This window comes from Misgurnus anguillicaudatus, chromosome 11 (assembly GCF_027580225.2).
Source record: "Misgurnus anguillicaudatus chromosome 11, ASM2758022v2, whole genome shotgun sequence".
NCBI classification, from domain to species: domain Eukaryota; kingdom Metazoa; phylum Chordata; class Actinopteri; order Cypriniformes; family Cobitidae; genus Misgurnus; species Misgurnus anguillicaudatus.
In genome coordinates, this window is record NC_073347.2 from 26,357,315 (window position 1) to 26,373,325 (window position 16,011).

The following is a 16,011-nucleotide window of genomic DNA, read 5'->3' on the forward strand; positions in this document are numbered from 1 at the left end:
AAAAAGTACAGCTTTTATGGCTAAACCAAAGATATTAAATATTACTAGATTAAGCACTCTTACTTACCATATTTTTTCGGTCTATACACCGCCTTTTATTCATAACTTGGCTGGTGCTGCGTCTTATAGTGAGGTGTGCCTTGTAAGTCAGTATGAATTAATTTTGACATTTATGAGGCAAGAGACAACATTACCCTCTACAGCCGCGAGAGTCCGCCATATGTTGCTTCTGTATTTATGTAATTCAATGGATTCAGTAATGTGGAATGACGAGTATGCGAACTTCATGCTAGTTGGCTTGTTCAGTTAATTTAGCCTATTCACCTTCCAGGTAAGTTCTGTATGCTACGATTTATCGTTTAAATAACTGATAATATTACTTTAACATACAGACATCTATTCAGCCTGCTGTTCTTTCTGCTATTGTTTAGTTGAATAACTTGCCTTTCCAGATTAAATGTCTGTTCTTCGGCTTGGATTTGGTGAAATAATTTTCTAAATAAACGTGACTTATAGTCCACTGTGACTTATATATGTTATTTCGTCTTAATGACGCATTTTTGAATGATGCAGCGGGTGCGGCTTATAGTCCGGAGAGTACGGTACAGTCCCGGCGCCATGGGCGGGCTTTAGGGGGCCGGGCCCGCCCTGTGAGTCACTAGTGCCCGCCCTGGACAAACCTGCGGTCTCCCTTCACCTGTTCACCAGCTCCATGTTTTTATCAATAGGCCACTGTAATTAATTAAAAGTTATTGTTTTGTACATATATAACTCATGAATAAAAATAAAAATGTGTTTGGTCTGATTTAAATATATATATATTAAACGAATTTGATTGGTTTGTCAGTAGTGAGCGCGGAAATGTTTGGTTGTTTGCTAAGCGCGCCACGGCTTAATGTTAAGACATGATGGAGTGCTGCCTGCAGTGAGACTGACACGTTATGGTTCTGCTGTTATCTTTCACTATTTTCGCTGCTGAAACAACAAAAACAGTCAACATTGCGTCTAAAATGTAAGTGGCTTAATATTAATTATTTGTAGTGAACTGTCATTAAATCTGTCACATTTTCAACCGTGATGTGATGCTGCTTAACTGTATCATGTTATTAAAAAATCCACATTTTTACTGCAGTATGTTTAACCCACTTTGTTAACACACTTTGTGTTTGCTGCTTATTTGTTTAACTTTGCGTTTTTACATTATGCACTTTCGGTCGCCATTGATTAAAGAATAAATCCACTTGTCTCTGATATTAACCGGACAAGCGTTGATGTCGAGCCCTGCGACGCGTTTTATTTGCGTTTAGATTGCTTCAGTAAGCTAGGTCCAATCTTTACGACTTCTTGTGCCCCCCCTGAAAAATGAAATGCCCGTCCGTGAATTTGTGTCTGGCGCCGGGTCTGGTACGGTATTACTATGAATGGGGAACAGTGCAGCATTCAATATTGAACTACTGTCGATGGAATCCCGCCTTCCAGTTAACAGAACCAATCATCATCAATCGATAAAGACTGATGATTCTTTGTGTGAGGGACTCGGTATGTCTGTGCATGTGCAGTGGCTAAAACGACTTTTAAAAAGTTGTTTTTAGTGCACTTTGAGCTTATAAAACAAAAGTTATGATACAGTTGATGTCAGGTTTAAAAGTAGTCTTGCATGACTGAAATAAATATTTGGAGGCATTGTAAACATGGCCACCCAGTGGCGTGTCTTCCATAAAGGTAATTTGGTTAATGGGGCCCTCCTCTTTTTTTGAAAATAGGCTAATTTTTCAGCTCCCCTACAGTTAAACATTTGATTTTTACCATTTTGGAATCCATTCAGCCGATCTCTGGGTCTGGCATTACCACTTTTAGCATAGCTTAGCATTAGCATCATGCTCAAAAATGACTAAAGAGTTTTGATATTTTTCCTATTTAAAACCTGACTCTTCTGTAAGAACATTGTGTACTAAGACAGACGGAAAATTAAAAGTTGCGATTTTCTAGGCAGATATGGCTAGGAACTATACTCTCATTCCGGCGTAATAATCAAGGACTTTGCTGCCATACCATGGCAGGTGCAATGATATTACACAGCGCCCGAAAATGGTCCCGTTGGTAACTTTCAATAGCAGGGGACTATTTTCGGGCGCTGCGTAATATCATCAACTTTTAATTTTCCGTTGGTCTTAGTACACGATGTAACTACAGAAGAGTCAAGTTTAAAATAGGAAAAAATATTGAAAATCTTTGGTCATTTTTAAGTCAATGCTAATGGTCTAATCAGATTCAATGGATTATGCTAAGCTATGCTAAAAGTGGTAGTGCCAGACCCGTAGATCACCTGAATGGATTCCAAAATGGTAAAAATCAAATGTTTAACTCTAGGGGAGCTGGAAAATTAGCATATTTTCCAAAAATGTTTACTGTACCTTTAAACTATGGTTACCAGTATGTAACTCTGTAGGCTTTGGCCAACCCAAACATACAACACAACAGTTTAGGTCTTTAGTAAGCAAACATATCAGATCAGAGTCTTGATTGTTGGCTTTTTGGTATTTATCTCAAATGTCATTGTTAAATTTAGCCCCCAGGGGAGGGTAAAAGGAAAGACGCTGATGCCCCTCTGACACATGCAGCCATTATTTCTCTGGCACATTCAATTTATGCTGACTAACAATAGACCCACAAGCTCCTCACAATCACTTGAGCGAATGGATGGTGGAGTATCTAATTTTCTGCTTGTCTGAATATGAATATGACTTACATCTGCCCCCAAACTCCACCCCACACATATAATACACTTCCTTCTCTTTCCCTCCCACCCTTGTTTTAGTTTGGCTGCAGATGTCTTTTGATGGCTGAAGAGGAGTAGAGGCGTACTGTACAGTATCACCCACACAATGAGACTATCATAACCCTTACGAAAATTAACCATGGTTTTACTACACTCTAAAAACAAACGGTGCTATATAGCACCAAAAGTGGTTCTTTGCTCGTAATCATAGAAGAACCGTTTTTAGTGCCATATAGCACCGGTGAAGCACCAGTGAAGCACCTGTGTAGAACCATATCGTGCAATGTAGAACCATATTTGGTGCTATAGTGGTGCTATATGGCCCCAATATGGTTCTACACAGGTGCTTCACCGGTGCTTCACCGGTGCTATATGGCACTAAAAATGGTTCTTCTATCGTTACGATTCAAATCAACATTTTTGGTGCTATATAGCACCGTTTCTTTTTTTAGAGTGTACCGTTAAAACCAAAAAACCATGGTTACTGTAGTAAAACCTTGATAAGCACAAAATAACCATTGTTTTGTTTTCAAAAACCATAGGTAAACCATGGTTAGTGTAGTAAAACCATGGCTTTGCTCATAGTAATCAATACACCAAAAAAACATGGTTACTACACTTTTACCACAATAAAACCATGGTTAATTTTTGTAAGGGAAGACTCAAACTTAGAACAGTTAATAAAAAATACTTGTTAAGCTAAGAAAAACATGATGCATCAACTACTTGGGCTTGCCCAGACAGTGTGAAGAACTAACTGTGTCCCTATAGCTCACTTGGTAGAGCGCAGCGTTAGCAGCGCAAAGGAATATACATGCTGATTAAATGTATACAGAGTGGAAAATAAGTATTTGACACATCAGAATTTTTATCAGTAAGGGGATTTCTAAGTGGGCTATTTACACAAAATTTCCACCAGATGTAGCCATCAAGCCAAATATCAAATTCATACAAAGAAATCAGAACATTTAAGTATACAAGTTGAGTCATAATAAAAAAAGTGAAATGACACAGGGAATAAGTATTGAACACATGAAGAGAACAAGGTGCCAAATGGCATGGAAAGCCAGGAGATCACCTGAAATCTGTCAGTATTGAGAGAGAAACCCTCCCCCCTATCAATACTAATTGATATCAGCTGCTTTAGTCCTAATTGATGGCCTATTAAGGCTTCTCATTACCCAAGAGGCACACAGGAAAGACTTCATGATGGGTAAAAGCAAAGAACTCTCTCAAGATCTTCCTAATCTTATTGTTGAAAAGCATTTCGATGGGAATGATTATAGGTACATTTCCAGAATGCTGAATGTTTCTGTGAGCACTGTGGGTGCCATTATCCAGAATGGAAAGAGCATCACTTCACCATAAACCAGCCACGATCAGGTGCTCCACGTAAAAAGATCTCTGTCCGAGGAGTCCAAAGTATAATTAGGAGAGTTCTTAAAGAGCCAAGAACCACTCAGGCAGAACTTCAGGAAGACCTTGCATCAGCAGGTACTTTTGTTTAAAAAAAAAACTTAGAAGCAATGCACTGAACTGCCATGGCATCCATGCACTCACCACGCAAGACTCCATTGCTGAACAAAAAACATGTTGAGGCTCGAAAGAGCATTTGGAGAAGCCTGTGGATTATTGGGAGATTATATGATCAGATGAAAGCAAAATTTAATTTTTTGGGCTGCTTTTCAGACTTGGCAGGATGAATGGAGAAATGTACCGGGACATTCTGGATAAAAATCTGCTGCCATCTACCAGAAAGTTGAAAATAAAAAGAGGGTGGACATTTCAAGCAAAATAATGATCCCAAACCAAGGCCAAGGACACTAGTAAGTGGTCAGTCAATCACCTGACCTAAATCCCATAGAAAATCTATGGAGAGAACTGAAGATCAAAAGTTCATAAAAGAGGCCCAGGGAACCTTCAAGATTTAAAGCCATTTGTGTGGAAGAATGGGCCAGAATCACTTCTGAGCAATGGAGACAACTGGTCACAAGAGCTGTAATCATCACCAACAAAGGCTTTTCTACAAAGTATTAAATAAAGTGTGTTTAATGCTTATTCTCTGTGTCATTTCGCTTTGTTTGTTGCGACTCGGCTTGTATACTTGAATGTTCTGGTTTCTTTGTATGAGTTCGATGTTTGGCTTGATGGCTACATCTGGTGGAATGTTGGCTGCTAAATAAAGAAAGTTACAGTAGTTGTCTCTCACATTTCTAGACACAAGTGCAGTGCCTGGATACAGTCCAGTTTTTCCCTGCTTGACAGCATCTCTCTTGCTACTTAATTTGTTTCACGGGATGTCGGCCTCCCTTCCCCATAGGCAGAACTCTTACTGTTCAGTACTAAAGCTAAATTAGAGAGCAACACATTTCTACTCCATCTACTGATGTACAGGACAACGCTTGGAAGCAACAACAGGCACTGATTGAAATTCCAAGTCTCTCTTTTTCCAAAGGCTGGTTTGTTGTGTTTTGATCAGCGCTTCTTATTAGGTGTCTAGTATGGAGGGCTCTCGCTCAGCTCTGACATCATTACAATGAAAGAGAACCAGACAGCGCATCAGAAGGAAAACAAGCTATCAATTGGGCACACAAGTGGCAGTCTTAACTTTCTCATTTTGGTGCATGTCTGTATATCTTAAATGCAGCTTTCATCTCATAATAAGAGCTTTAGACGTGTTAAAGTCTGAATATATGGCACACACTACCTCTGTATGGTGCGAGACTGTTTGTTTACCTTTTGAAGAGGAATATGAATGAAAGATGAAGCATGCGACAGAAAGGAGACTGAAAGACACTGTTGAATCGTATCACACTCGGTTTCAGTTTCTTCATGTACGGTGCCGCGAGACAAGAATGAAATTAAATCATGGTGTTGGCGGTCGCCCATGCTCTGTTTCACCTTTCCTCATCCAGGATCTCCTCCGTGCTCTATTTCCCTAATGAAAAGTCTTTTTTTAACGTTTGTAACACAAGTCCATCACTCGCACCATTAAATCGGTAGAATTTTAGGGCTTGCCGTCTGAGAGAGAGTAAAGCATTTGGGGTGATTCTCACGAAATCTAGATTTAGAAGGTGTCCAGCATCAGATTTTTTTAAAAAAGTAATTGAAGCCAATTTTTTGCACATATAAGATTAAGGTCTGAACTAACTATAACCATTATTTTTAGAGGATTTTAAAAAATATTTCCTATAGAATTATTTACATTTTTTAGATTATCATTATAAAAAATTATCATTACCGCAACATGATATTATATTAAATATATGCATTTACAAACTCATGTTTCGGTAATGAGAACTAAAAAGTTGTCTAGGTGCTATGACAAACAAAATTTCTACTTTTATCTGGAGAGAAAAAATAAGAACTGCTTACCTGGTAGCCATCTTGAGTGTCACAGTGTCCTTTCCAACAATATTTTTTTTTTAAATGTTAGTTCCTTGAGGCCTTAAACAGTGATTGAAAATTGTTCCGGAGGATGAGAAAATTTTTCTTGGACACATTTATATTCCTTATTATTGTCTCTACATTTACCAATGATCACCAAATACCACATGTTTCTTTAATGTAAATGTTTAACATGCACTGAAGCTTTTTATTTTTTAGATTCTTTAATCATAAATATTTCCATTGCGGTAATGAAAATTTTCCCCTTAAATGTGTGAAAAAAATTGGTTTGTATGATGTAATTTGAAGTCATGTGCAAAATAGTACATGAAGAGATGTTTGTTACTGTATGCTTCTTATTTTGATACTCTTACTTTGCATTTATTTTTTCAAAATGTTTCATGACACCTCATAAGTCTAATTTCGTGAGAATCACCCGTTTGGTTAGCTGTCATTCTGAAAGGTTGCGTTAAAGTCTGTAGTTGTTGAAACTTTGTCAGCGTAACTTGATGAATTATCTCTCCAGGCCAAGCTTCAGAGCTGCTAAAGAGAAAAGCTTGAAAGTGTGTAACATCACAGTTAAGGCAACCGAAAATGATGTTTGTGAGATGAAGGTACATTTTGTTCTGCTGCAGACAGACTGTATTGAACGTGGAGACTTTCTGCAGCGCTGGTTAAAGCAGTTGGGTTTGTTTGCATCATCCGCGGATTTGCCGCAGGAAGGAGATTAGTGCACGCTGTGGTTTGCTTTGCTATTTAGGCAGAGAGAGAGAGATGGAGAAAGTTAAAGTGAGTTTGAATTGCTTTGAGATTGAGCCCCACTGTTAGAGACTCAAGGCAGTTTGTAATTAATTTTCTACGCTTCTCTCCTTTCGCCCGCATTTGTTTTGTTCCTCTTAAAGGCGAGAGACTTTTTTTGAGGGGATTATATTTTTCATGTTTAAATATTACGCAAAGGCCTTGTAAGTAGCAATAAAATAATCTCTTATTGAATTGTGCGTATATTTGATGTAGTGTGGTGTAAAGGTTAAACACATTTCTTTATCCATGTGACTTGAATGAATAAAAGTGTCTTATGTGATTGATGACCTCATACAATAGTTTCAATACTCGCCTTTTCTCAGTCCTTAAGTGACCCTTTATTTCTGTTTATTTAGGAGCTGATAAAAGCGATATCAAATCAGCCAAGGACAACACCACCAGCAGCACTGAAGGTAAAACCACTGATGATTCATGGTTCGTTTTGGCCTGTTTCCACTTATGTTAACAACCATTGAGAGGAGAAAAAAACAAGAGGCCAGAAAATGAGATCAGGGGATGACATCAGCTGAATTCAAACACACATCGCCTGTATGAACACAAAGGCACTTTGTTGGGGCACATGCATGAACAACTAGCAAATTCATAGTTTATTAATTATCCATAAAATGAAGAGTTTGTGGATGCTTTTAAAAAACATGCACAGGTATATCTGATGTTTCTGAATGTAGTAATGTGTGCTGTGTTCTGTTGAAGTCTTTGTTGCCTCAGGCGTAGCCTTTAGCATCAATTGCATTTATTTAGGATGGGAAGGCATCCAATAAGATGTCACCCAATGGATTTTTATACTTTAAATTCCTTGGCTAGGATCTGATCAGTCTGTCATTCTCTTTCTTCCTGACACTTTCGCTCTCTTTACCCCCCCCCCCCTCTCTCTCTCTGTCACTGTATTCAGTTGAAATGAATGCCCAGGACAACTCACAAGAGCCTGAATCAGCTCCAATAGGCAGCAGTCAGTCCAAAGGTACAGTTAAACTAATTAATAAATGCAACATAATTTGGGACACCCTCATACTGAATAGTCCTCATCTTCACTAAATGTCCATGTGTCTCTCAATGTCTTGTTTATTCATCTACAATTCTTCAACTCTCTCTTCACTGTACTGTATCTTTATGCCAGTAGTCAATGGCCAGTAATGCTTTGCAGATCTGCAGTGCTGCTCCTTGAAAAGCTGTTATAAAACTTAAATGAAACAATTCACTTTAAAATAATATTTAACCCGCCTTTATTTTGGTTAAACTGACAATTTAACAAAAATAATGAATTAAGCTCAGTACTGTATATGTACAACAAGTACACATGGCAATTGGTACAATAGTGCAGTATGACATTTTAAAGGAACAGGATGTAGGATTGTGGCCAAAACTGGTATTGCAATCACAAAACTTGTGGCCAAAGATGGTACTGCAATCACACAACTGGTGGCCAATACACAAAATGACAACATAAACATCAGTTGAGGGCTGCAACTCCACTTTTTAAATGACAATATCCTGGCCGGACCACTGTTGTGAGTTATATAAGTATTTGAAATGAAAATGATTTCTTAATGTCTAGTGACATATCAGGGCCATTTTATGATTAGATGATATAAATTTCTTACATACTGTTCCTTTAAACTTTTATTTGTCACCAACATTTAGATTTAAGTATGAGTAATAGTGATGTAATATATGAAGAGTTTGGTTCCAAAACGCGATAAATTACTATTTTTATTAGTTACCACCAAAATCAGTATTAAAAAAAAATTCTTATTTTATGCAAAATCTGATATCCACCGTGTTATTCTGTCATCTTTTCTCCCTTTTTACAAACCACGACAAATGCCAATACAGCAGAATGCAATAAATCCGCTTAACCAATCACAGCGCACCATTCAACGCATTGTAAACAACAATGGCGGCGCGTTAAATACACACAGAGTCCTAGTTTTCCTCATTTACATTTTACTTCGTGATCAACAAACAAACAAAAACAAAATAGTAATTTTGATGGCATTGATAAAACTGTGGTGGTTTTCTGTGGCGGGGAAGAAACGTTAGCCATCAAAATCAAATCATTTACGTGAGAGGCACTCGGACAAAGGAAAAATCAAATTATGGATTTTTATAACCTAAAGATGCTATGTGAAAGTTTGTAACAGAAAATAGTGGTTTTCATCTAGTCACAGAAAACACATTTTTACCGAAATTAGTCAAAATGAATTTATTGCGTTTGGAACCAAACTCTTCATAATTATACAAATTAAATAAAACACACAATCAGCGGCCTGTTTTCTATGCAGTCTTCAATGCAGCAATCACCACTGTTTTACCCACAGTTCCTTTATCTCATTCACTTTCCCTTTGCCGATCTGGAACTGTGGAGTGACCCTGATTTTTCAGAGTAAACGTGTTGGCATGCTTCCTTAAATTGAGTTTGATGAATTACCCACATGCCCACCTCACGGACATTAATAAATCAAACACAAAGCGCGTGTGATCGGAGCGCAGAGATGACGCGGTGCGAGAAAGCTGATAAATCATGTGTGATAAGAGTTTTGCTGTGTTGTCATTTCAGGAACCCTGGGGTCAGCTTTCCTCTTAGGGCCTCACATACAAACTCCCAGCATGCCATTTATATTCATTCCCTCATGCATTTGACAGGAAGATATTTAGTGCTGTGTTTTTAGCATGAGTGTATTTACACAAACACAGACATGCCCACCTTGATAGACAAGGTTTATGTAATATTAATCAGATTAAAGGTACAGAAGTTGTCACTGGGATGGTACCTTTTAAAAAGGTCCTTATATGTGCCATTTTGGTACAGATATGTACCTTTGAGCAACCAGTATGTAGCTCTAAGGTACCAATGTATTGCTTGCATCTCAAGGGGCTATCCTTAAAGGATTAGTCAATTTTCTAAAAAGGGATCTAGATAATTTACTCCCCACCTAGTCATCCAGGATGTTGATGTCTTTCTTTGTTCGGTCGAGAGGAAATTGTGTTTTTTGAGGAAAACATTCCAGGATTTTTCTAATTTTGATGGACTTTAATGGACCCCAACACTTAACAGTTTTAAATTTGCAGTTTCAAAGGACTCTGAATGATCCCAAGTTAGACATAAGGGTCTTATCTAGCGAAACGAATGTCATTATTGGCAAGAAAAAATATGCACTTTTAAACCACAACTTCTTGTCTTTCTTCGGTTGTGTGACGCACCAGTGCGACCTCACATAATACATCATCACGTCAAGAGGTCACGGAGGATGTATATGAAACTACGCCCCAGGGTTTACAAGTGTGGAGAAAGAGGACTGTTCCGACGTTGTTGTATGTCAAATGATACTAATTAATGTCTTTGTGTCAGTTTATTGTTTAAAATGGTCCGCAAATGTGCGTTTCATATATGTAACACATGACCTTTGACGTCATTACACAATTGCGTTGGGTCGCGCTGGCTCGTCGCACGGCCGGAGGAGGAGGAAAAGTTGTGGTCTAAAGGCGCATATTTTTTATTTTTCTTTCAAAAAATGGTTTCGCTAGATGGGACTCTTGTGCCTCGGTTGGGGTAGTTTAGAGTCCTTTGAAACTGCAATTTAAACTGCATTTAAACTGTTAAGTGTTGGGGTCCATTAAAGTTCATTAAAATGCTAAAAATCCTGCAATGTTTTCCTCAAAAAACATAATTTTTTCTCGACTGAACAAAGAAAGACATCAACATTTTGAATGACATGTGGTAAGTAAATTATCTTGATTTTTTTAAATAAAATTGACTAATCCTTTAAATAATAAATAAATGAGTACCTTTGAGGTACCAATATGCACCTTTTAGGTAGAAATGTGTACTTTTTTATAAAGGTACCACTCTATTGTCAACTTTTTTAGCTTCTTGTACCTTTTTTTTTTTAGAGTACCTCATGCAATTGGAGATGATATGAAAAAGGTGTCAGACATAGGATAACATAATTTCAGAGTATTATAATAAATGTATTCAGGGTTTTATTAGTAATTTATAGTTTTTTTAAGGATTTTTTTAATTTTAGATGGGGAAAAAAATGTTTTGTTTATGAATTATATGCAGGATCTTGTCAACAGGGTCAATTTTTATTTTAATTTTGACTTTAATTCTGTGAACCTTGTCGCCGATAAACTGTTTGTCAGTTAAGATTGTTACTGTTTGACACATTCCCGTTTATCTAATTTACATCGTGTTTGCTTCCTTCAAGATGTCTTCAAGATTGAAGTCGATAAGAGCGCACAGAAAAAGGAATGAAACGACAATCAGCCTCATAAAAGCGAGTGCCGGCAAACTGTGTGAAGGCAAACATCTCACCAATTTTGTCCCACGCCAGGGAGTCGCCCACAATACTGGGAAAAGAGACGAGCCTCTTTTAATTCACTATATCTTCTATTCAACCTGTCTTTCTTTACCACTGTCTCATATACATGATAAATCAAATATATAAGTATCTTTAATGAAAAAAAAAAAAACGATGAGAGTATGAACATATCAGAGCGGGTACAGGGGTCATAGAGTTGACGGAGCTACTATACCTCACTAACAAGCTGCTTGATCAATATTTTTTTCGATGAGGCATCTTGGTGCTGATCTGAACTGGTGTAAATTCAATTGTTTTGAATCATTCGGACACTTTTATTTACGCGGTGATTTGTAAGAGCCACGGCTGAATTTTCCATCCAACTCCTAATGCAAAATTCAGACCAAATATGATCAGATTTTTAAAGTCCTGTGTAAGGTTTCTTTTAGGTGATTAACACTAAATGTCTATTTGTGCATGAGTGTGTGTGTGTGCATACAAAAGCCAATGATGTCACTTTAAAGAGGTTTTCACTTAATGCGTCAGCTTAAGAACCAAGTGTATGGTGGTATTTAACATGTACTACACGCTTATCAACAAGTCCTCAGCTTCAGCAGAGGCGCTTTAACAGAAACATCATGCTCGCAGATCTTCCCCTTTAATATCACAAATGAGCACTGGTCATATTTCATCTCCAAAGCTGCTCTGACTACTGCGAATGCCTGTTATAAAAGCAAACCTCTGTTGTGTCAGATTGATGTGGCCGTATTTGACGAGTGTGCAAGATGAATCACTCAAGGTGTATCTAGATGCATGCCGGCATTGTTTAAAATGTTTTATTTGCAGTCAGTTTCATCTCTTTCTCCCTCCCTGTCTCTTGCATAAACAGATCTTCCATCTCACATGTAAACTCTCCATAATTTTATCATATCCAAAAATATCTGCCTTATTTTACGTCACATACAGTAGTAAATGATCATAAATTGGTGATGGGAATAATTACAAATACTAAGTGTGTGGCTTTGAATGAACTAAATCCTATTAAGGTGACGAGTGATAACATTTGGTTCATAAAGAAAATGTTTTTCTGTCTTTGATCGTTTTTGATTTGGTTTTAATTTTTCTTGCATCAGATAGTTTGGTTGATTTAAAAAAAAGAGAAAGTATTCAAAAGATTTATTTACTCTATTAAGTGGTGCCATACTTGTATATCAGATCAACTCCTGCCTTCATTCTTTGATGTTTGCTTTGCTATAAAATAATTATGAATAAAGTTATGAAGTTGTTTCCCTGGGAATAATGTCTTTGTGTTTAATGATAAAACCCTACACAGCATCTCATTTCAGAATGTAAGAACATTAAATATGACTGAATCTCTTTTCATGTAGCCAATTATTACCACCACAAATACGCAGATGCTTGTAATGCATTCCAACATTATCAAGTATAACTCTGTATACATAGCCAATGGTTAGTTAGTATTTTTATTTTTTTACAGAAAATGTACAGATAAAGATAGAAAATAGAAAAAGCTATTAAGCTATGTATTAGTAAATGAGGTGTTGGAGGGAGAGATGGGTTTTTAGCTGATTCTTAAAGATAGCTACAAAGTCAGCAGATGGATCATTCTACAGAAAAGGTGGAATTTGTGTGATGGAAATCTGCTTAAATGAACTTCTTTCAAAACACCAAAAACTTCTATAATAGCATTAATTAACTTGTCAAATCTATGAATACGCAAAACGGGGAGCTTAATCTATGTTTAATTTTTAATACATTTTAATAAAGAATCCATGATGTTGTATCTTCAATACCTGACAAAATTTGAATAATAATAGATAATGAATATGATAAAACTTATCAACTTAAATTTTTTTCCATCTTGTTTTGTTTGTATGCTTTTATGTTGGTCAGTTAAAGGAATAGTGCTTAGGAAGTACTCATTAGAGAAGACGGTAACACCAATGACGGTAACACTAATGATAATTTACAGAAACACAAACATTTTAACAAAATGGCTGCCATTAGCCATGTGCTATTTCATCAGAGATGTAACAATCACATACTTCTTCAGTATAACGTATTTTTATGTAAAGATCTTAACACCCCCAGCTATAAAAAAGAGTAACACTAATGACATCCAAAAAATCTTATCTCAAAATTCTTAGATATATCATGATATTTTAGACAAAAGAGGTAAGACATCTCACAAACCTTTTGCCTTCCTCCACTGCACTTCTTCCACTGACGTCTTGTCCCAAGAAAAACTTCAAAGAGCTAATGCATTGTTTCAAAATAAAGGTGCTTTGGGTAGGGTAACACCAATGACATAAATTTGGGGGATAAATATTTATTTGATATTATTCATATTAATAGTGTATTTTTACCATTTTGGTGATGTAGTAAATTTATACAGGGTTAAAGGTAAATGTAAATTAAATTTGTTTTATAAAAAACATGGTTTTAAATAATAAGTACACAGTTCAACTTTCATGTATGATCAAAGGGACAGAGCAATTTTCAGGGCCAGACATTTAAAAAAAAGTTTAAAAAAGGGAAAAAAGAAAATTACACAAATAAACTCTCTCATCATGTTAAGGACAGTCTATATTTATTAAATATCATTATGGGATTATTTTGTCAAATTAAATGATTAAGGGGTCTGCAAAAGCAAGGGACAAGCATTTCCACCTTTTTTGACCCAGATTGTGTCGCAGTATTTAAAATCAGCCTAATAAAAATGAGCTTCATTTTACATAACAGGATGCTTCATGGGGCAACATGTGAAGATCACATGTCATAATCAAGTGGTGAACTTCACTAAATGAATCTTTTAAAATATTTAAATAAGGAAGGGGATTATGAGAGCTGTATCTTCAAAATAAAAAAAAGGTGCTCAGTCATGTGTGATCATTAAAAGTTATAATATTCATAGCTCTCATCATAACAGACTTTAAAGACACGGATCATTTGAAATGTATATTATTATTTACTCATCCTTATGTTTTTCAACCCTATTGTGTTTTACTGCAAAACACAAATTTATAGCGTGCAGCTTGGGGCTATAAATCAGCATCAACTTCCATTTTATATAAAAAAGAGCTATTTAGACATTCTTAGTCATTTTGAAATCTCTATTTTAAAGATTGAATAACATAACAAGGAACAATCTGAGCGACTAAATTATAATAAAATACACTGAAAAAAAGATTAATGAATTTGCTCAATTTTTAAGGTAAATGGTTGTTGCACGCAATTAAAATTATCTAGTTTTATATGTTTTTAGTACTTACTCAATTGTTTTTAGTTACCTTAGCACAATAAAATTGAGTTGATCTGAGTAAAAATGAGTTAAATTCATCAATTTTCTATTCATGTTAGTACTACATTTGGAAATATAAAGATATTATGGTAAAGCAACAGCACACATTAGCAAGCTAACCATAACTAATTCTTAATTAAAACAGAAGCTGATTATGGTATAAACAGTTCCAATGTATGCTTTGCTTTCAAATCAAAACATTGACACTTACAGTGTCATCCTAACCAAATGGTCTACTCATCTGCACAATTGTAACTATTTAAAAACCAGAAACAAAACAGAAACTCTTTCAAATACTTAAACAAAATACTAAACATTAAGTCCCCCTATTTTCTTATCTTAAAGGCGGAGTCCATGATGTTTGAAAGCTAATGTTGATATTTGAAATCATCTAAACAAACACGCCCCTACCCCAATAGAATCTGGACCTTCTGTTGATAGACCCGCCCCACACATACGCAACCCGGCATTTTTTTTGTTTTTTTTGGATATAAGTGTGTTTTGGTAGTCGGCCCGTCCCCTTTTCCAACGCGTTTTTCAAAAAACACGGACTCCGCCTTTAATTAAAAATGCATAAAATAAATGCCCTTTATTTTGATATACTCTCATTATTTAGTCTCATGCAAAGCATGCTGGGAACTGGAAATCAGTTTTAGCAACATTGCTTTAATACAACACAAATTATTCATGTAGTCCCAACTTAGCCGAGGTTACGTAGGTTGATTTTTAAATGACAAGCAACATTGTAATGGATTAAATGAGCAAATTTGAAATATGTTAAAGCTCACATAACACACGTTGTTTCTGCATTTCTGATATTAATCTGGAGTACCTATAAAGTAGTATTACATCCTTTATATCTCCGAAGAGTCTTTAGTTTAATCAGATTTATAAAAGAAAGATTAGCTTTACTAAATCTTTCCGATAACGTACAAAACAATTAAGAGGGGGAGTTACTACCGCGGGAGGAGCGAGTAGATTCATGCAACACTATACAACACTGTTTAACTTATGATTCACTACATGTTTGTGTCATTTATATAATAAGCACGTGCCTATTTCCAACATAAGACAGAAGACTTACTTACCGCATGCAACTCATGACCCGGTTGGGACTTTTCAATGAAATCCAGTGCATTAAACACACAAGCAAAACTCTGCTGCTACCCTGGATAATAAACTATATCCATTGTTTCCATAAGGCTGGCTTTCTTCTCCTTACATACAAAAACACATTTCTTCTTTCGTGCCAAGTTTTAAAATTAAACAAAGCTTGTCACGTGATGTGATGTTTGTAAGTTCTAGCGTCTCCCGCTGATTGATGGGTGGGCGGGGTTTTCCGGGGGAAGCGCCAATATAAAGAAGTGATAAGTATAGAAACCCCTGAAACGTCAACTGGA

General features: G+C 36.3%; 1 protein-coding gene across 6 annotated transcripts in view; it reads left to right on the forward strand.

The window, feature by feature from the left end:
- macrod2 (mono-ADP ribosylhydrolase 2) overlaps positions 1-12,589 on the forward strand; it is a 705,053-nt gene extending 692,464 nt beyond the window's left edge. For all 6 annotated transcript variants that reach the window (XM_073873423.1, XM_073873424.1, XM_073873422.1 and 3 more), the window contains 3 exons: positions 7,324-7,380; positions 7,881-7,949; positions 11,197-12,589. In XM_073873423.1, the coding sequence (XP_073729524.1) occupies positions 7,324-7,380; positions 7,881-7,949; positions 11,197-11,243 (173 nt within the window). In that variant the 3' untranslated portion in view covers positions 11,244-12,589. The remainder of the gene's footprint in view (positions 1-7,323; positions 7,381-7,880; positions 7,950-11,196) is intronic.
- The last annotated feature ends 3,422 nt before the right edge of the window (positions 12,590-16,011 follow it).